The sequence below is a fragment of the Ascidiella aspersa genome, chromosome 1, assembly GCF_963924565.1.
Source record: "Ascidiella aspersa chromosome 1, kaAscAspe10.2, whole genome shotgun sequence".
In the NCBI taxonomy this organism is placed as follows: Eukaryota; Metazoa; Chordata; class Ascidiacea; order Phlebobranchia; family Ascidiidae; genus Ascidiella; species Ascidiella aspersa.
In genome coordinates this window covers 9,534,306-9,548,877 of record NC_139447.1, presented here as the reverse complement: position 1 = coordinate 9,548,877, position 14,572 = coordinate 9,534,306, and the positions used below count along the sequence as shown (strand labels likewise).

Here is a 14,572-nt window from a genome sequence, read left to right as displayed (position 1 = left end):
ACTTTCAAAAAGGGGGGTCCAAACCCCCTCCCCCCCCTGGATACGCCACTGCCTTCAAACACCGCCTGGTGTATTGTTAATGTGGGTTTCGTTATTCTTTTGTAGCGCAATGTAAAAAGTTATTTGAAAAAACTGTTTTTAACGGTTGATTTATTAATTGCATATTTTTTTTTTACCAACCGGTGCGCCGCAGGTCAATGAAAAAATATTCGACATATATTTTTTATCATTTTTTTTACTTTTTATTTCGGCTTTTCATTAAGCCCATAGTTATTTAAGCCTACAACAGAACCACGAGGCCTACCAAAACTTGCAAACAATTTAATGGAAATACCAGTATACCCAAAATATTTTGCGCTCTGCTCGCCAGGTGCGCCACCTCGTTTATAAAGTTACACAGGTGCTCCCTGACGTAAAAATGTTGAGAACACTGATTTAACCTATACGCCCAAACAGTCCTTACATTTAGCTACAAAATAAAATAAAGATAAAGTGAAAGGTCTTGGTTAAATGTCAATTATTCAAGAACAGTCAAACAGTATGTATTTTATATTTGTAAAAGCAAAAGCGGAATAAGGCATATTTAAGGATAGCTCAAACACGTTGATATTACAGTACAACTCGGGCTACAAACCTGTACGACAGAGTTGCATTGAAATAGTAATCATCGAGCTTATAGAGGCTGTTGTTACTTTGAAGTGTTTTCTGTGTTCTGGATGGGCTTTGAAGACTCCACCATACAAATAGTTGCGAAGACCTCCTGTTCGGACAACCTTTAGTTTATTATTTTAACAGTGGTTTAAAAAAACTTGTACATTTACTTGGATGTTTCTGCACACGAATTTCGCTTGTGAAAGTGTCAGCAGTGTCTAAAGCCGATCTAATGAGGCCTTATTGAGAAAATATAATCTTGATCTCTTAATGCGCTTTTTGTTTTATGATGTAAAACCGTTTCCTGGAGCTAACTTTTGAATAAAGCCTATAAACCAAAATGAAGCAATCGTACACCTTATATAGCCTTGGATGACAATATTGTAACGAGGTAATTTAACACAGTGAAAAAAAATAAAATTGGACCAGACCACATTTTAATTAAAACAGCCGTGAGTATAAGGTTTGATTAATTGTTTGTAGGGTTAAACTGATTTTGATATTTTTTTATACTGAAATGTAAGTTGTCCATATAATATAACCACTATATATATCCCATTATTTTGCTGTACTTTAACCGTTTTTGTCCAACTGATTCACTTAACGTTTGGTCCACGTGGATTTTTCAAAGTAGGCGTTTTTTTAACTTTTTAGAATAAACTGCACGTACTTTGTCATAAAAATGTATATAGGCCTGTACCTGCTGTTCTTCACGGGGTAGTTCTCTAATAACTCCCTGAAGTAAATTACCACAGCCGCTGTATCCTTATGGTCCAGCTAAAATTGTCAAAGATAAACAAACTTTCATAAACCCCCCTTCAACAAATAATTTCAAAATATATCATTAACGCCCACCATAAACAATTGATAAATCGCTAGCATAAAACGAAAACCGTTTTTACCTTTGTTCGGTCGTGCGTGACCTTGCATTTGCCACATTGACTGCTGTCCGGTACCATTGGGGTCTTGAAAGTGTCCCATGCTAGAATCACCTACATAGTGAAGTATCAAGACTTTTTTGAGTTCATACACTGCCCCTAAGATTTTTTTCGTATTTTTAGCACTGCAGCCAAGCTCGGTCGATTAGCGTGTAAAGTTGACTGTTTGATTGTTTTAACAAATAAAAAAATGCTTTGTAACTAATATTAGCCCTGTTAACTATTATTTTGACTTACAGCTTTGTGCTACGCATCGCCTTGTAGCATTTGTCAGGTTTGTACGTAAGTAATTTTGTAATTTTGAAATGACTCAAGTCCAAGTCAATGAAGTCATTTGAATAAAATTTTAAACTATTTAAATTGGCAAACTCGTTTGATCCCGAGCGAGATGTATATTAGCAAACATAAAAAGCGTAATATTTCAGCGAGCAAACTGTTTTACAGGAGGAAACTGCAGTGAACAACTAGCCAAATTTTACTCAAAAATATTTAAAACAATAGCTTTTCACTTAAAGTCAAGTCATTTGCCTAAACTGCTTAAGTCAAGTCAAGGTATTTAAGAACAGCGATAAAAGTGTACTTAAGTCTAGTAAATGACCTAGATCATTACAACACTGGCATAGGTTTGAAGAAGCATGTCAAACCCGATCTCTGCAATAGGTCAGCAACATCATATTGCTTTTACCTTAGCTGGGAATAAAGAAAGGTTAACAGCTGGATTTGGTTTTCCTTTCTGAACCTTCGCTTGACCTGTAAAAACTTCGGATCGGTTGCTAGGCCGTGACGAAGTTGAATTCTGGTTGCTAGGACTTCGGTTATTGGGTCGCCTCGAAATTTGTAGGTACCTAGGCCTCGTTGAATAATCGGAACGGGACCTAAATGAATCAAGTGTATTTCAATAACAAAATTATCTTTTATAACTTACAGCCATGGGTCGATCCTGAAGGAGCCATCAGGTAATGTACCCCCAAACTATATTTTTGCTAACTTCACTATTATGCAAAAATCGTTTTGAGTTTCACGCGAACTTCTATCTGTTTTTGCTACATGTTTGTCCGTTTGTAGTAATCTGATCGTCCCATAGACGACATGGTACGTCGTGTAAACTTATAAACTCTATAAAGTGCAAATTTTGTTAAATTAAACTACCGTACAAATTTTGTTATTTTGAGTAATATATGAATATGTTGTATGTACCTAAAGTGTAATGTTTGACAATTTTAGCCAAAAAGGCGATCGTTCGATGTAATGCACAAAAATGCAACTTAAATCTTAGTTAAATCACAGTTAAGGAGATGGTGGGATGGACTGGTGAAAAAGGGACATGGCCGCAGGTAAAAATAACATTATTTACCGGTTCGCATATGGGCCTACCTGATAATTATTTAACCGCACCGCCGTTCCACGAGAAATTATTTTACTATTCCAGTTTAGTTTTACCACTGATTTAAACTGTGTGATACAAATTAAACATCACGAAAATTGGCTACGAACTCAAATTTTAAGCCTTTTTCATACCGTTGCAAAGAGATCCAAAATATTACGGTGAAAGCGAATCCAGCAAATATCACACACTTTAGCTTCAGTTTCCATGTTACAACAGCTACAGTTGTCATCGCCTTTCGTGTATTTTGTTTCGTATCGGTTAAACGTAAGTGGTTCAACCTAGAAATGGGTCGTGCAACAACACATACCAAACACTAAAGCTCTGCATATGAAAACCAATCGAATGCGCTCTGTTTTTTGTTAAAAGGTGCTGCATAAAAATTACGTAAAACACGCGAAATCGTGCAAGATAATTACAATTTTCTGGCTAGATTAATTTCCTTTGCATTATTTTTAACACAAAACAATTCGGTAAAGGTATTTTGTAGAATCAAAGGTCTATTGAATTTTCGGTGCGGTGTCTCAAGTAAAAACATCCTCATGTAAGTACACTTCTGTAACCACATAGTCTACCGGCCTTAAAGATAAACTATTAAAACATCCACTGTTTTCATATGCCACGTCGTTACAAATAAACATTTTTTAAAGTTAACAAGCCTAATAATAAAAGTACACATTTTGTTTTCAGGCTATTTGACAGAACGTTGGACCGCATAAAAGGAATTTGGCCGAAAATAAACAATTGTCAAAATACGAACCCGGATGCTTGTAGCAGCTCTGTATTCTATAGTCCAGTTAATTTAGGCAAAAAAGCCTTAAACTAAAATAAACTGCAACGTTTTCTTTGTTGATTTATTAGGTAACATGTGCAAGGAACTCTAAAGGCCAAAGTCGTGTTAAAAAATAAATATTATTAGACCAACTTTTCATGTTACAGCTTAAAAAAAAGCAAAACGACCTGCAGATTATTATCAATATACCAAGTAGGATACTAGGATAATTGCAAATTACCACCAAAAACGACAGAGAATATTGTTCAATACATTTGTCCAAATCAGAGATAGCCTACTACACAACTATCTGAAGAAAACACGAGCTTCGAGTTGAAATTTATGCGATAAACCAAGCCTAGGCCTATACGAGTAGGCTATATACGTGGTAAATCCTGCCGGTTCGCGTATATCGTATATTGCTCTAATCAAGATATAATGCAGTTAAAAATGTTGTCCATGTATATATTATCATAGCTGTGGATTTTCTTGCTTTGTTTGGTGGTATTGAGGTTTCTATCAAGGCAGTCAAAAAAAAAAAAAAAAAGCTTCATGTCGCTGAAAAAAGGCCGTTTCCTGTTAATTGCTGTAAAAGTACATAGGAAAGCCTTGTTTGAACTATAGGCACTACATAAAATTGGCAAATCACAAGCCTAAATGACACAAAACTTCATTAATTCGACACGCGGCTTACAGGTAAATGGAGGAAAAATTGTTAAATCACTTCAGGCAAAGAACTTTTGCTTGGACCTTGACATCAGCCATTTACACTTGCAGCGATTTGCTTTAACGTTAGGCATTCCAAGGGTGGGTTTGTGGTGCTTGATTTGGTAAGTTGAGCTCATATTGTTAATTCAATGAAAGGGCGTTCTAATTGACGTAATTATTTCGCGAGCCGACCACAAGATATGAAGGTTGTTAAATTTGACTCTAAGTCTAAGCCCAATCACTTATGAAACCAACACAAAATGCTGATTACCACTGCTTCGACAACAAAAAAGACAAATAAATATGCCACACCACGCAACATTGAAAAATAACACAGACGTCATAGCACCTAAGTGCAAAAACATTGACTAGCTAATAGCATATCATAACTCTACAGTCTACAGGTTCTTTACTTTTTACAGTTTATAGCCTACTTGATAATTCGTTGTGACAAGACCAGAGATGCGGAGTCGGTTAAAAATAACCCGAGTCCAACTCCCGAGTCCGACTACGGCCTAATGTGCGATTTCGTCCAGTCCCGAGTACTGGCTCCGAACCTTCAGCCTGTATTTGACCAATTTAGGTGACTAATTTAAGGTGGACATTCCACTAACGACTCACCCGGGTGTCATATAATTTACCCATCCAAAATACATGATTAGAAAATATCCAACCTTCCATCTTTAAAATTTACAGTATGCGGCAATATCAGCTTCGAAATTTGGTACTGCGCATGCGCATGTCAGACTCGGGTAGATTTACGTGGTCTTATAACTCGAGTCACGACAACTCTAGTAAAACAAACCAAACTCCGTCCAGTCCCGAGTCCGACTCGCAGCCCTGGGGTGCAATATCTGAATTACGCCATTTTAAAAAGAAATTGTACTGCTAAAATTACCCGAATAAAACTGACGGTTTTGTGATGTATATTTTTTATCGTTGTTAAACAAAGCTGCCTAACATCGCTGAACTTCTTTATGAAAAAAAATACTGTCAACTGTCAGTATTGTAGTGACTTACGTAACTGTTTTCAAATGGCTTGACTTAGGTTTTTTGACAAAGGACTTGACTTGTCATTTGATTCAAATGAGAGTTGAAATTAGTGTTTTTATTTAACATTTCGTTATAAAATTGAGTGACTTATTTTAATCGTTGCACGTAAAACGATCAGATTTCCACATTTTGTTTTTTCGTATTTTATAGTTGATTGATTGCACCAAATCGAATTTGTTTAATTTCAAAATAATTGCAAACTATTTGTACATTATTCAATTTATTTACCTATTTTTAACGGAATATGAAGTGATATCAACAACCCGATCCGTTAGAAATTAGTGCATTTCTAAGCAAAAAGGTCTACGAAAATTAGGGCATCCAATGGCAGAAAAGTCTAGATTTTTAGACCTTGAGGTCGTGGCAATGTACTAATTTGGACCTTTAGGTAAACTCCCGGCGTAGATAAATTGAAAATATTCGTTGAACATTCACAAAAGATTACAAAAAGTGTGAGATGGCATTAATAACACTTGACCCACCCTAACCCAAATAAAGTGCGTTAATGTAATAATTATTTGAATGCTGGGGAAAAAAACAAACTTTCGGTGGGCATAAGATAGTTTCTCGTCCATGGTATACACATACAGGATTGTTACGGCACAAAATGAGATATTAGGGCCTAAAGCGTTTATGTAATTATTAATTCAACGCACATTATTTGGTTAGGGTGCTGGTTAGCGTTTGGGTACCGAGACCTCAAAGTCTAAAAGTCGGACTTTTTGATACTTTGGATGCACTAATTGTCGTAGACCTTTTTGCTTAGAAATGCACTAATTTCTAACGGATCGGGTGTATCAACAGTCTGGTTTAGGTGGTTGAAACCTTAAAAAAAACATAATGATGATTTCTGGTTTTAAACTGAAAATTAGTATTCTTTTCCGGCCAGAAATGCAGTTCTCAACCTTATTGTTTCCATTCCAGACTCATTGGCAGAAATTCCCAAAATCAGTAATTTCATAAGTTATAATATATGCAGTAAAACATTGCAACATCACAAGGCACAACGAAACAAATTTACAAGCTATTGTTATTCGAACAATAGAAAGCATGGAAGAGCATGTTGTATATATGTACAGTACACAAATCAATCACAATGCAATAAGCAAGTTTTACACTCTGAGTTCGTCCCACATTAAAAGCATACAAACTAAACCTAGTTTGTGGAGTTTTCTTCTTAGCAACACAGATACGGTTTACTGGATGGAAATGTCTGATATGTTTGAGGTTTAAAGGGTGGTAACACTTTTTTAACTCGAAGTTACAGAACACGAAGGCACCAAGGGCTGTACCAGAAAGTTTTGTGCCAGGTCTACGTGCCTTCCCTCCTTTTCAGCGCGATAATCGATGAACATTTCCTTGAATGCGAGAAAGTCAGTGAAGGTCAAGAACATTTCGAAAATGTCGTCGGTGATCTCGTGCTTGTGCGCATTTAGTGAGGCCGAGAATTTAGTCATGGAAAATCCTGGGATTCGGAGTTTTAACTGAGATTCTAGGTAATTTTCAATGATCGCAGAATACTCCTGGAAAATGTCTGTGTAGATGAACTTGTTTTCATCTGTGTCCTCAAACTCAGTGTAGTACTTTTCCATGAAGTTGTACTGGATCTGCTGAAATGATTCACTCATCATGGTGTCCTGTATTATCCCAATTAGTTCGTCGAATCTTCGACTGTCTTCCGATGAAGATCCTTCATCCAATGTGATTTCCATTTGCTCAACTTGAAGATTGTGTGGATTCATTCTTGTTTTGGTATTATTCTTTCAAACTGTTAACTAGTAATACACTAAAAATATGTGGCTGCTCGAGTTATTTTGCATTAATGATTTAAGTATTTACATTATTTTTAAAAGAGAGACAGAAATAAAAAAAAAAATTTTATAAAAAAATTAACAGTCAATATATGCTCTAGGTTTTAATGATCTTTATCATTTATACTACTATTGATTCCTTTTGGTTTTTGTGAGTGACAATATATAGGAAGAAATAAATGATAAATATAATGACTATCAGTTAGTAAATTTATTTATAGCAGTAGATTAAAAAAATGCAAATAAATTGTGTCTTTCATGATGTAGAAAGTTTTAGAATTATTTAAGTTAGACATAGTTTCAATCAAATAATTTATTAATATCAATTTACATTTTTATAAATTTAATTTTCATGTTGGTCTTCGAAGATTAAATATATAAAATAAATTTCAGCAACAAATTAATGGAATGGATCCTTTACATTTAAAGAATTGTATGGGAAAGTTTCTCTTTAAATAAATATTTAAACCATCCATGTTTATGATTTGTTATGTCTTGGTAATAGAATAGTTTGTCTATCCGATACTGTGTAGTCAGTGCGGATATGTAGGACTTTATCAAGGTTATGTTAGACCTTTTGCTCCCGCTTGTGTTTCTACAAGTGCATTTTAAATGCTTTCATTTCTACTTTGACCAGATAAAATTCGGTTGTGTAAAAATTTGTCGAGAATGCAACACAATCTGTCTTTACATAGTGCCACCTGATTACTCTATTTAGAATTAGACAAATACGGCCACAAAAAGATGTATTGTTAGTAAAACAGTTCAGGCCCTTATGGTTAAAATATACTTCTCATTATCATAAAGAAAATTGCCAGGCATGCTGCGTAGCTTCTGAACACACATCGGCGCTGGTCTAGAATTCAACCACATTTTGTTTATCCTATACTTTCTTACTGTGTATAGTATAGTAAGTAAAACGGTTAGGGCACCTTTGGTTAAAACAAGAAAGTGGCCTGGCAAGAAGCATAGTTTATAAAGTATACATCTTACATTATATATTATAGTGAAAATAATTCAACAAGTCACCTTCATAAAATGACAAGCTTTAAATTACACATTAAAAGTTAGTCATTTTGAATTCGATTTCACACAGAGTTACCAACGAAACTCACAACAAATAGCGAGGTATTTTAACAACGGCTGGTGATGATTTGATTTTTTTGTTACTGTTCATAACTTAATCACTTTTATTTCCCAACGTTGGGCTTATTAAACAGTTCTGGAGTTATACGTACGCTTTATAAAATATATTATTTGTTGGATTACAGTTCACACATAAGCAACGTTAGGTTAGTTTCACCACAAGATTATTACAAAGTTGCATACCAAAAATGGCGACTCAATCCTGCGTTTTTTTCCTACTGGTGACCTCCTCAACTTTGGTATTAGGAAAACAAACTTTACATGTGTGACCGAAAATGAAAAACAACTGTTGGGACTTAGTTAAATTCAATCAATTTTAAACGCCTGCCGATGGCTTGTTTGCGAAGAATTCCGTCTAACTTGTTGCGTGGAAGAAGAAGTAACTTACTAACAGGTAAAATAAAAAGTGGATATTTTTTTACAAACTTATTGTAGAGGTTTTGCAGACAACCAAATTTATTAAATTGTGGACCAGCCCCTAATCCTTTTACTTTTTCAATTTAATTTAAGCACTTTGTCATGTGTTTTGTCATTATAATATATACAAGTAGTAAAAGCTGTACCAAAATGTTGACTTTTTTAGTGTTTTGTGTTGCTTCAAAGTCATCGCATGAAGACAGTTTTGACGATCCAGGGTAAGTTTAAATATATTTATTTGTAAAATTGGATAAGATTTTAAAACAAAACTTAATTGAACAGAACAGTGTTTAATTTGAAGAGCCTTTTTAAAGTACATTTTTTAAAGTACACAACTAAAACTGTATATATTATGGAATGTTCTGTATTTTAAATATACACTGAAGCAACACTATGCAAACAGAGTACCAAGAGTAGCATTGTGCAAGGATGGTCAAACCATTTGCATGTATCATCCTCGAACAATAGTTGAATATGAGAAAACTATTCCAATACCACGAGACGACCCAAGATATTCTGCGTTTGATAATGTAAACACATTGGTCAAGTAAGTTTTTAGTTGAATATGCAAAATTAAGTAAAATGTGATTTCCACATGCTTTTGATAAAAAGGTGGTTCATATTTTTTAATAACAACATATTTAAGATCAATACATATTTCAAGCTTTTTAACTTCTGCAACTCGACAACCCTGTAAATACATTAGAGAATTCAAAGTTTCAGTCTCTTAAATTTCCTATTGGTCACTGAACCAAAACTATAAAAAACTGTGGTGAAATCTAATGTTGCCTGTTTTCAGACACAAATTGGATGAAAGCGATACCGGTTCGAAGCCAGTCCAGGCCCCCGCAATCGAGCATGGTTGGCCTCTGTACGATCGTGACACTGTTCCGACCGTTCTAAACTTGGCAGAGATGTTCCACACTTCAAAGCACATGTGGTTTGTCAACAAAAAGAAACCCAAAAGGCGATGGGAGCCTCCAGTGGACCGGCCTTTTACATGACATTTTTCATTTTTTGTGTCAGTAAAGTTTTATCTGTAATGAATTTGCATACTGCAGCGTATTGCAATTTAGAAACGCATGCCACAAAACCACGTGGGGATAAATTGTGTACCAGACTACTTGTGTTTGTTTCTACTTTAGATATATTTGACTATGGTGCACCAATGTATGTAAGTCGTACTGGATATTTTACTTCCAACCAAAAAACGCTTATTAACCCTAAATTGTTTAAACTTGTTCAGGGCGATCTATCAGTCAAAGAATCAATTTTGGAAGCAAAGTAATTATTACAATAAACAAACGTTTCCTGTTCGTCATCAAGATCGAAATAAAGCAATTATTGTTCAAAAATTTGTTTCAAGAGTCAGCAATGTTTATTATTAATATGGATCTGCCTTCCCTTTATCAATGGGTCAAGATTTGATGTCCTATTACTAATTGGCCCTCTTTTCTCTACAACTTCGCAGATTTATAAGACCAGTGTAATAATTCGAGCAGGCAAGATAACTTTACTTGCAAATAAGTCACTGTTTTCAAATGACTTTATACTTAGGCTCGTACTTGGCGACTCAAGTCATCTCAAAATGACATGTCTACAACGCTGTGCTGTCATGTTTAGACGTATAAATAAAGTCTCTATAGTTTTATGCATGCCACTGTTGCTTCATTATAGCGGCATTATGATCCTTCAACCCTCGCGAATTAACATCAACTTCAGACACGTTTTAACTTTGCTAGCATCATATTGCGACGGCGAGAAAAAAGGAGTAAAACAACAATAACAACGTAAACGACGCGGCGAAGAATTCCATCAAATGTCTCTGTTGAACGAAAAAGCGCAAAAGAATAGAGATGTGAGAAAGAGAGTAGTGCAGGGAAAAAATCTGCTCGGCTAAGCGAAGAGGCTAACAGCAAAGCCGAGCTATTAAGCTACAGTCCGGTTAGAAAAAAGCTAAATAAACGCAACCGTGTTAATATATAGGAGGTTTTAAAGAAGGCGAATTGGGCGTTAAAAGCAAATCTCTATTGAGTTGAAAAAGCCGGAAATGCGTATGAGCCAAACTGAAGCTGAAAACAAAAGGACGATGTCGGCATACTGGTAGGTTATAAATGTTATATAAGACATATAATAGATAGATAGAAAAGTGGCCGCAAACTTCGCATATTTTTGTCTCAAAATGCGCGTTGCATAGCGATGCAAATGCGCCTTTTTACCTTCCACACAAATTTGAAACTCGCGCTGGTAAAAAAATACACTTTCTCTTGTAGTAAAAACGGCGCGCCGTCTGCGACGACATAAGGTGGCTGATAAAAAGAAACGAACGACTACGGACCATGATTGCGGCGAACGCGATAAAGGAAAGATAACGGGCGACTACATACTTATGAAACAAGAGAAAGAGAGGGATTAGGTGATGGGGGTGAATTAACTAGACCTGGCGAGAAAGTAAAGCAAAAGACTGAGAGTTGTCGAGCAGTGGGAATTGAACGGCACGAATTCTAGGAGCATTCCTGCGAGAGAGACTACAAACGAAACGACGACGACCTCTAACGGAGTTACAACGCGCGGCCGGGACTATTGGACTAGGCCGACGACGTATGCTGAACTTGGTAAACTATTGTGGTTTGTTGCTGCCCAGAAAGACACGACCGCAAACGGATTGGAACACCGACGCTAATAGATTTGAAATGAGCAAGATTTGACTTGGGACAAATCTAGACACAGACGCAAATGGACTTGAGAAATTGATAGGTTAATATAGAACCATGCGAGTATTGATTTAAACACATGCCATTTGACTTGACATGACCATGAGCATTATAAAATGGTTATGGTCACTTTAGTGATCCATTGACGGTCGTGTCTTTCTACCGCGTGATTCCTAAAAGAATAGCTCCATGGACTCCTCGCGGTCGTGCTTGCTGTGGAAGTTAAAGTGTCTCGCGGAGTGATGCTTATCTCCGTCTTTGGAGGAAGACGAGGAGTTGGATCGCTCCACAGAACCGTCGTCGCTCAGGCGTGACGGCGACACGCTATTGGTCGCGTTGGAGGGCGACAGGCGCCCGTGATTGGTCGACCTTGGACCAATGGGCGCCGCGCCCGCGGGAACTTGCAGGTTGGCGCCGGACGATGACGACAGAGAAGCCGATGACGTTATTTCCGGGTTGCTGGAGCGCTTGTGGTGGACGCGCGAGAAAGGAAGGCGGACTCGCGGGTCAGAACCTGGGTGGCGAGACACGAGTTAGGAAAACGAGTCGAGCGTTCGAGTAGCGAGTTTGGTTATTGGAAGAAGCATTCCATGCGGCAATTTTTTATTTGCAAGCAAACAAAAAATAATGAAAGAAGGTGTAACGCCAGTGTGGGAAAAGTTCTTATTTAAACTTTTTGGCGATATATATAAGAGTTACCAAACATTCAAATTAAATGTACAATAATTCATAGCTATATAATGTTGTAAGAGTGGACAAATCGTTTTATTTTCAATTCTAGCTTCAAAGGGTAAAATCATAAAACAAATCAAAACGTGAGGACTTTTTTCTTGGAAATAAATCAAAAGCAGTTAGTTAGTTTTATTGCTAGTTGCTACGAAACACATGCAAGCTCAGGCCAGTAAGTTTGACAGAGGCAGGAAGCATATATGGTTTACTGGAAGATATTTTGGTCCGTTGGGTTCAATTTCAAACCTATTTTTGATTACAAGGGTTTTCAGAGTAACAAAGTTAATTTTTTTTTGTCTTTTGAGTTAAAATGATTAAAGAAATGCGTTGTATTGTTTTTTAAAAAGTTTAAAAAAGCTTTTTTTAACAGCACTTTTTTTTTGTTTTAAGTTTAACTACAACATAAATGTCAGAAACTTGGGACAAATAAAGATTTTTTTTTTGATGGTTGTAATAAAACTCGTAAAACATAACGATAGAGTTATTAGTGAAATGTGATTGTGACTTTAAAAAAAAAAATTGAAAACAAAATCAATGCGGTGAATATCAACACAACAAAAATGTTAGAAAGGCATGTTTTCGGGAAATAATACCAGGCCGGAAAAAAAGAAAAACAAGCCAAAAGTAGGGCAAACAAATCAAGCTAGCTCGCAGTCTTCATCGCAGTCGACGCGATTTCGCGCGTGCGAGTAAAGACGACGCGAGTCATGCCGCATGACCGAGTAGTGCGAGTTCAATCGTCAGTGAGTAGTGAGTTGCATCGCTCGCCGCGAAAAGGTGGGGCGAGCGAAGGGGGGATGCCAGGGGGGTTTGGGGGCCCGGGGCCGACTTACTTCTACACAATATGTAGCTTCTTACTGGACGGGTGCTGGTGGCCGGACGATTGACCGCCCGAGGCCAGCTTGGACAGCTTGCTTGGTATGATCTGGTGGACGCCGTGCTTTTCCGGTTTGCCCTGGGTGGCGATCTTCAAGGGAAGGGTCTGCGGCTTCGGGGCCTTCGTCGGTGCACGAAAAAAACAGCGTGTTAGTTTTTTTTTTTACGGGAAGTAGCGTTTGAGATTGTCCGCGAAAACGGCCTCATTTTTGTAATTTTTACATAACAAGGAACACTTTGTTTCTTTTAAGAGAACATCGTTTTTGTTTTTTCAATAAGATGCGTGTTTTTATTAGGATTACGTTTTTTAATTTTTAGAAAAAACATCAATTATAATACGACAAGTTTTACTGACATTATTTTATATATCTTACAAAGAGCCGAATTTTCGGGTAAATGTTAATAGCATTTAGATTTTAGATTTAGAAGCTAGCTGTAGTCTTAGTAAAAACGAATCAAGGTTCGTCGGGATAGGGCAAAAAAATAAAGTCTACATAAAATTAAATTAAAGTAGAATTTAGTCCTAAGCATGTAAATTAAAAGACATCAGCTTAAAGCAGAACGGTAATATCGTTTTTTACCAGGTTAACGAAAAATCGTTGTAGGTCGTCATAAAACATCCCTTTATTAAAACTGCAATCAAAATAGGAAAAAACAAATCGTCAATAAACACTAAATTTAGCAAAAAGACGGCGCACGACTCACCTGCAAAGCGGTGACCTGGTTCGTTGCGCTGTACTGCAGATGAATGGGAAGTGGGTGGTGGCCCGCTCCCGGGTTTGGAACAATCGACGCCGAGTCTCTCTTCATCCCGGGGAAAGTCCGGGGGTAATCGGCGGCGCTCGCGTACGTGGGTGAAGCGGGTGGTTTCCCTGATGGGTCGGCGTTGGCGGCGGAATTGGACACGTGAAGGCTGGAGAAGGACTTGCTCCCGGAGAGAGCCGAAGAAGAGGACTTTGCTCCAGCCGCATCCAGGGATAACTTGGAGTCGATTGTGTCCAGGTTGTTGCTGCTGTTGTTCCGGTTGGAAGCGGAGGCAGAGATTGCGGAGGAGGAGGCAGAGGTGTGCATCTCGTTCTGGGACCTTCTCTGAAGTTCCCGGAGGCGAGTGAGCTCCTTTTGTTGCTCATCCTTTAGGCGGGTGACCTCCTCCAGACGCTCGTCGATCTCCTTCTTGCTCCGGAGGATCTGCCTCTTCTCATCATCCATTTCTTGTCGCTCGCGGTCGATGGATCGCTGGAAGCGCTCGTTGGTGCGGTTGAACTGCTCGCGTTCCGACTTGAATTGTTGCTAGGAGGAGGAAGTAAAGAATTGGATGATCAGGAGAAACAGAAGATGGATCACATAAAGAAACAATATAGATAACTGGTTAA

The 14,572-nt window shown here is 37.4% G+C and overlaps 3 protein-coding genes across 3 annotated transcripts in view; 1 reads left to right on the top strand and 2 right to left on the bottom strand.

Annotated features, from left to right (window-relative positions):
- Nucleotides 1–6,301: 6,301 nt before the first annotated feature.
- LOC146167123 (ADP-ribosylation factor-like protein 2-binding protein) lies at nucleotides 6,302–7,664 on the bottom strand. Its single transcript, XM_083389030.1, has one exon. The coding sequence runs from the start codon at nucleotides 7,246–7,248 to the stop codon at nucleotides 6,757–6,759; it is 492 nt and encodes a 163-aa protein (XP_083245156.1). The 5' UTR covers nucleotides 7,249–7,664; the 3' UTR covers nucleotides 6,302–6,756.
- A 1,054-nt stretch (nucleotides 7,665–8,718) lies between these two features.
- Nucleotides 8,719–10,245, top strand: LOC146167122 (large ribosomal subunit protein mL42-like). Its single transcript, XM_083389361.1, has 4 exons — nucleotides 8,719–8,857; nucleotides 9,047–9,098; nucleotides 9,284–9,427; nucleotides 9,680–10,245. Exons 1-4 carry the CDS (start codon nucleotides 8,794–8,796, stop codon nucleotides 9,882–9,884), a joined length of 465 nt encoding a protein of 154 aa, XP_083245487.1. The 5' UTR covers nucleotides 8,719–8,793; the 3' UTR covers nucleotides 9,885–10,245.
- A 165-nt stretch (nucleotides 10,246–10,410) lies between these two features.
- The window catches only part of LOC146167121 (rho guanine nucleotide exchange factor 28-like), a 111,556-nt gene continuing 107,394 nt past the window's right edge, over nucleotides 10,411–14,572 (bottom strand). The window contains exons 44-46 of the mRNA XM_083385477.1: nucleotides 13,905–14,489; nucleotides 13,182–13,320; nucleotides 10,411–12,108 (exon numbers count right to left, since the gene is read on the bottom strand). Coding sequence (XP_083241603.1) covers nucleotides 11,768–12,108; nucleotides 13,182–13,320; nucleotides 13,905–14,489 — 1,065 coding nt within the window. The 3' untranslated portion in view covers nucleotides 10,411–11,767. The remainder of the gene's footprint in view (nucleotides 12,109–13,181; nucleotides 13,321–13,904; nucleotides 14,490–14,572) is intronic.

Coding starts and splice junctions, on each gene's coding strand:
- LOC146167123 (XM_083389030.1), bottom strand. CDS start 7,248: ATGAATCCACACAATCTTCAAGTTGAGCAAATGGAAATCACATTGGAT.
- LOC146167122 (XM_083389361.1), top strand. CDS start 8,794: ATGGCTTGTTTGCGAAGAATTCCGTCTAACTTGTTGCGTGGAAGAAGA. Junction 8,858..9,046: donor AAGAAGTAACTTACTAACAG/GTAAAATAAAAA, acceptor TGACTTTTTTAG/TGTTTTGTGTTGCTTCAAAG. Junction 9,428..9,679: donor AATGTAAACACATTGGTCAA/GTAAGTTTTTAG, acceptor GCCTGTTTTCAG/ACACAAATTGGATGAAAGCG.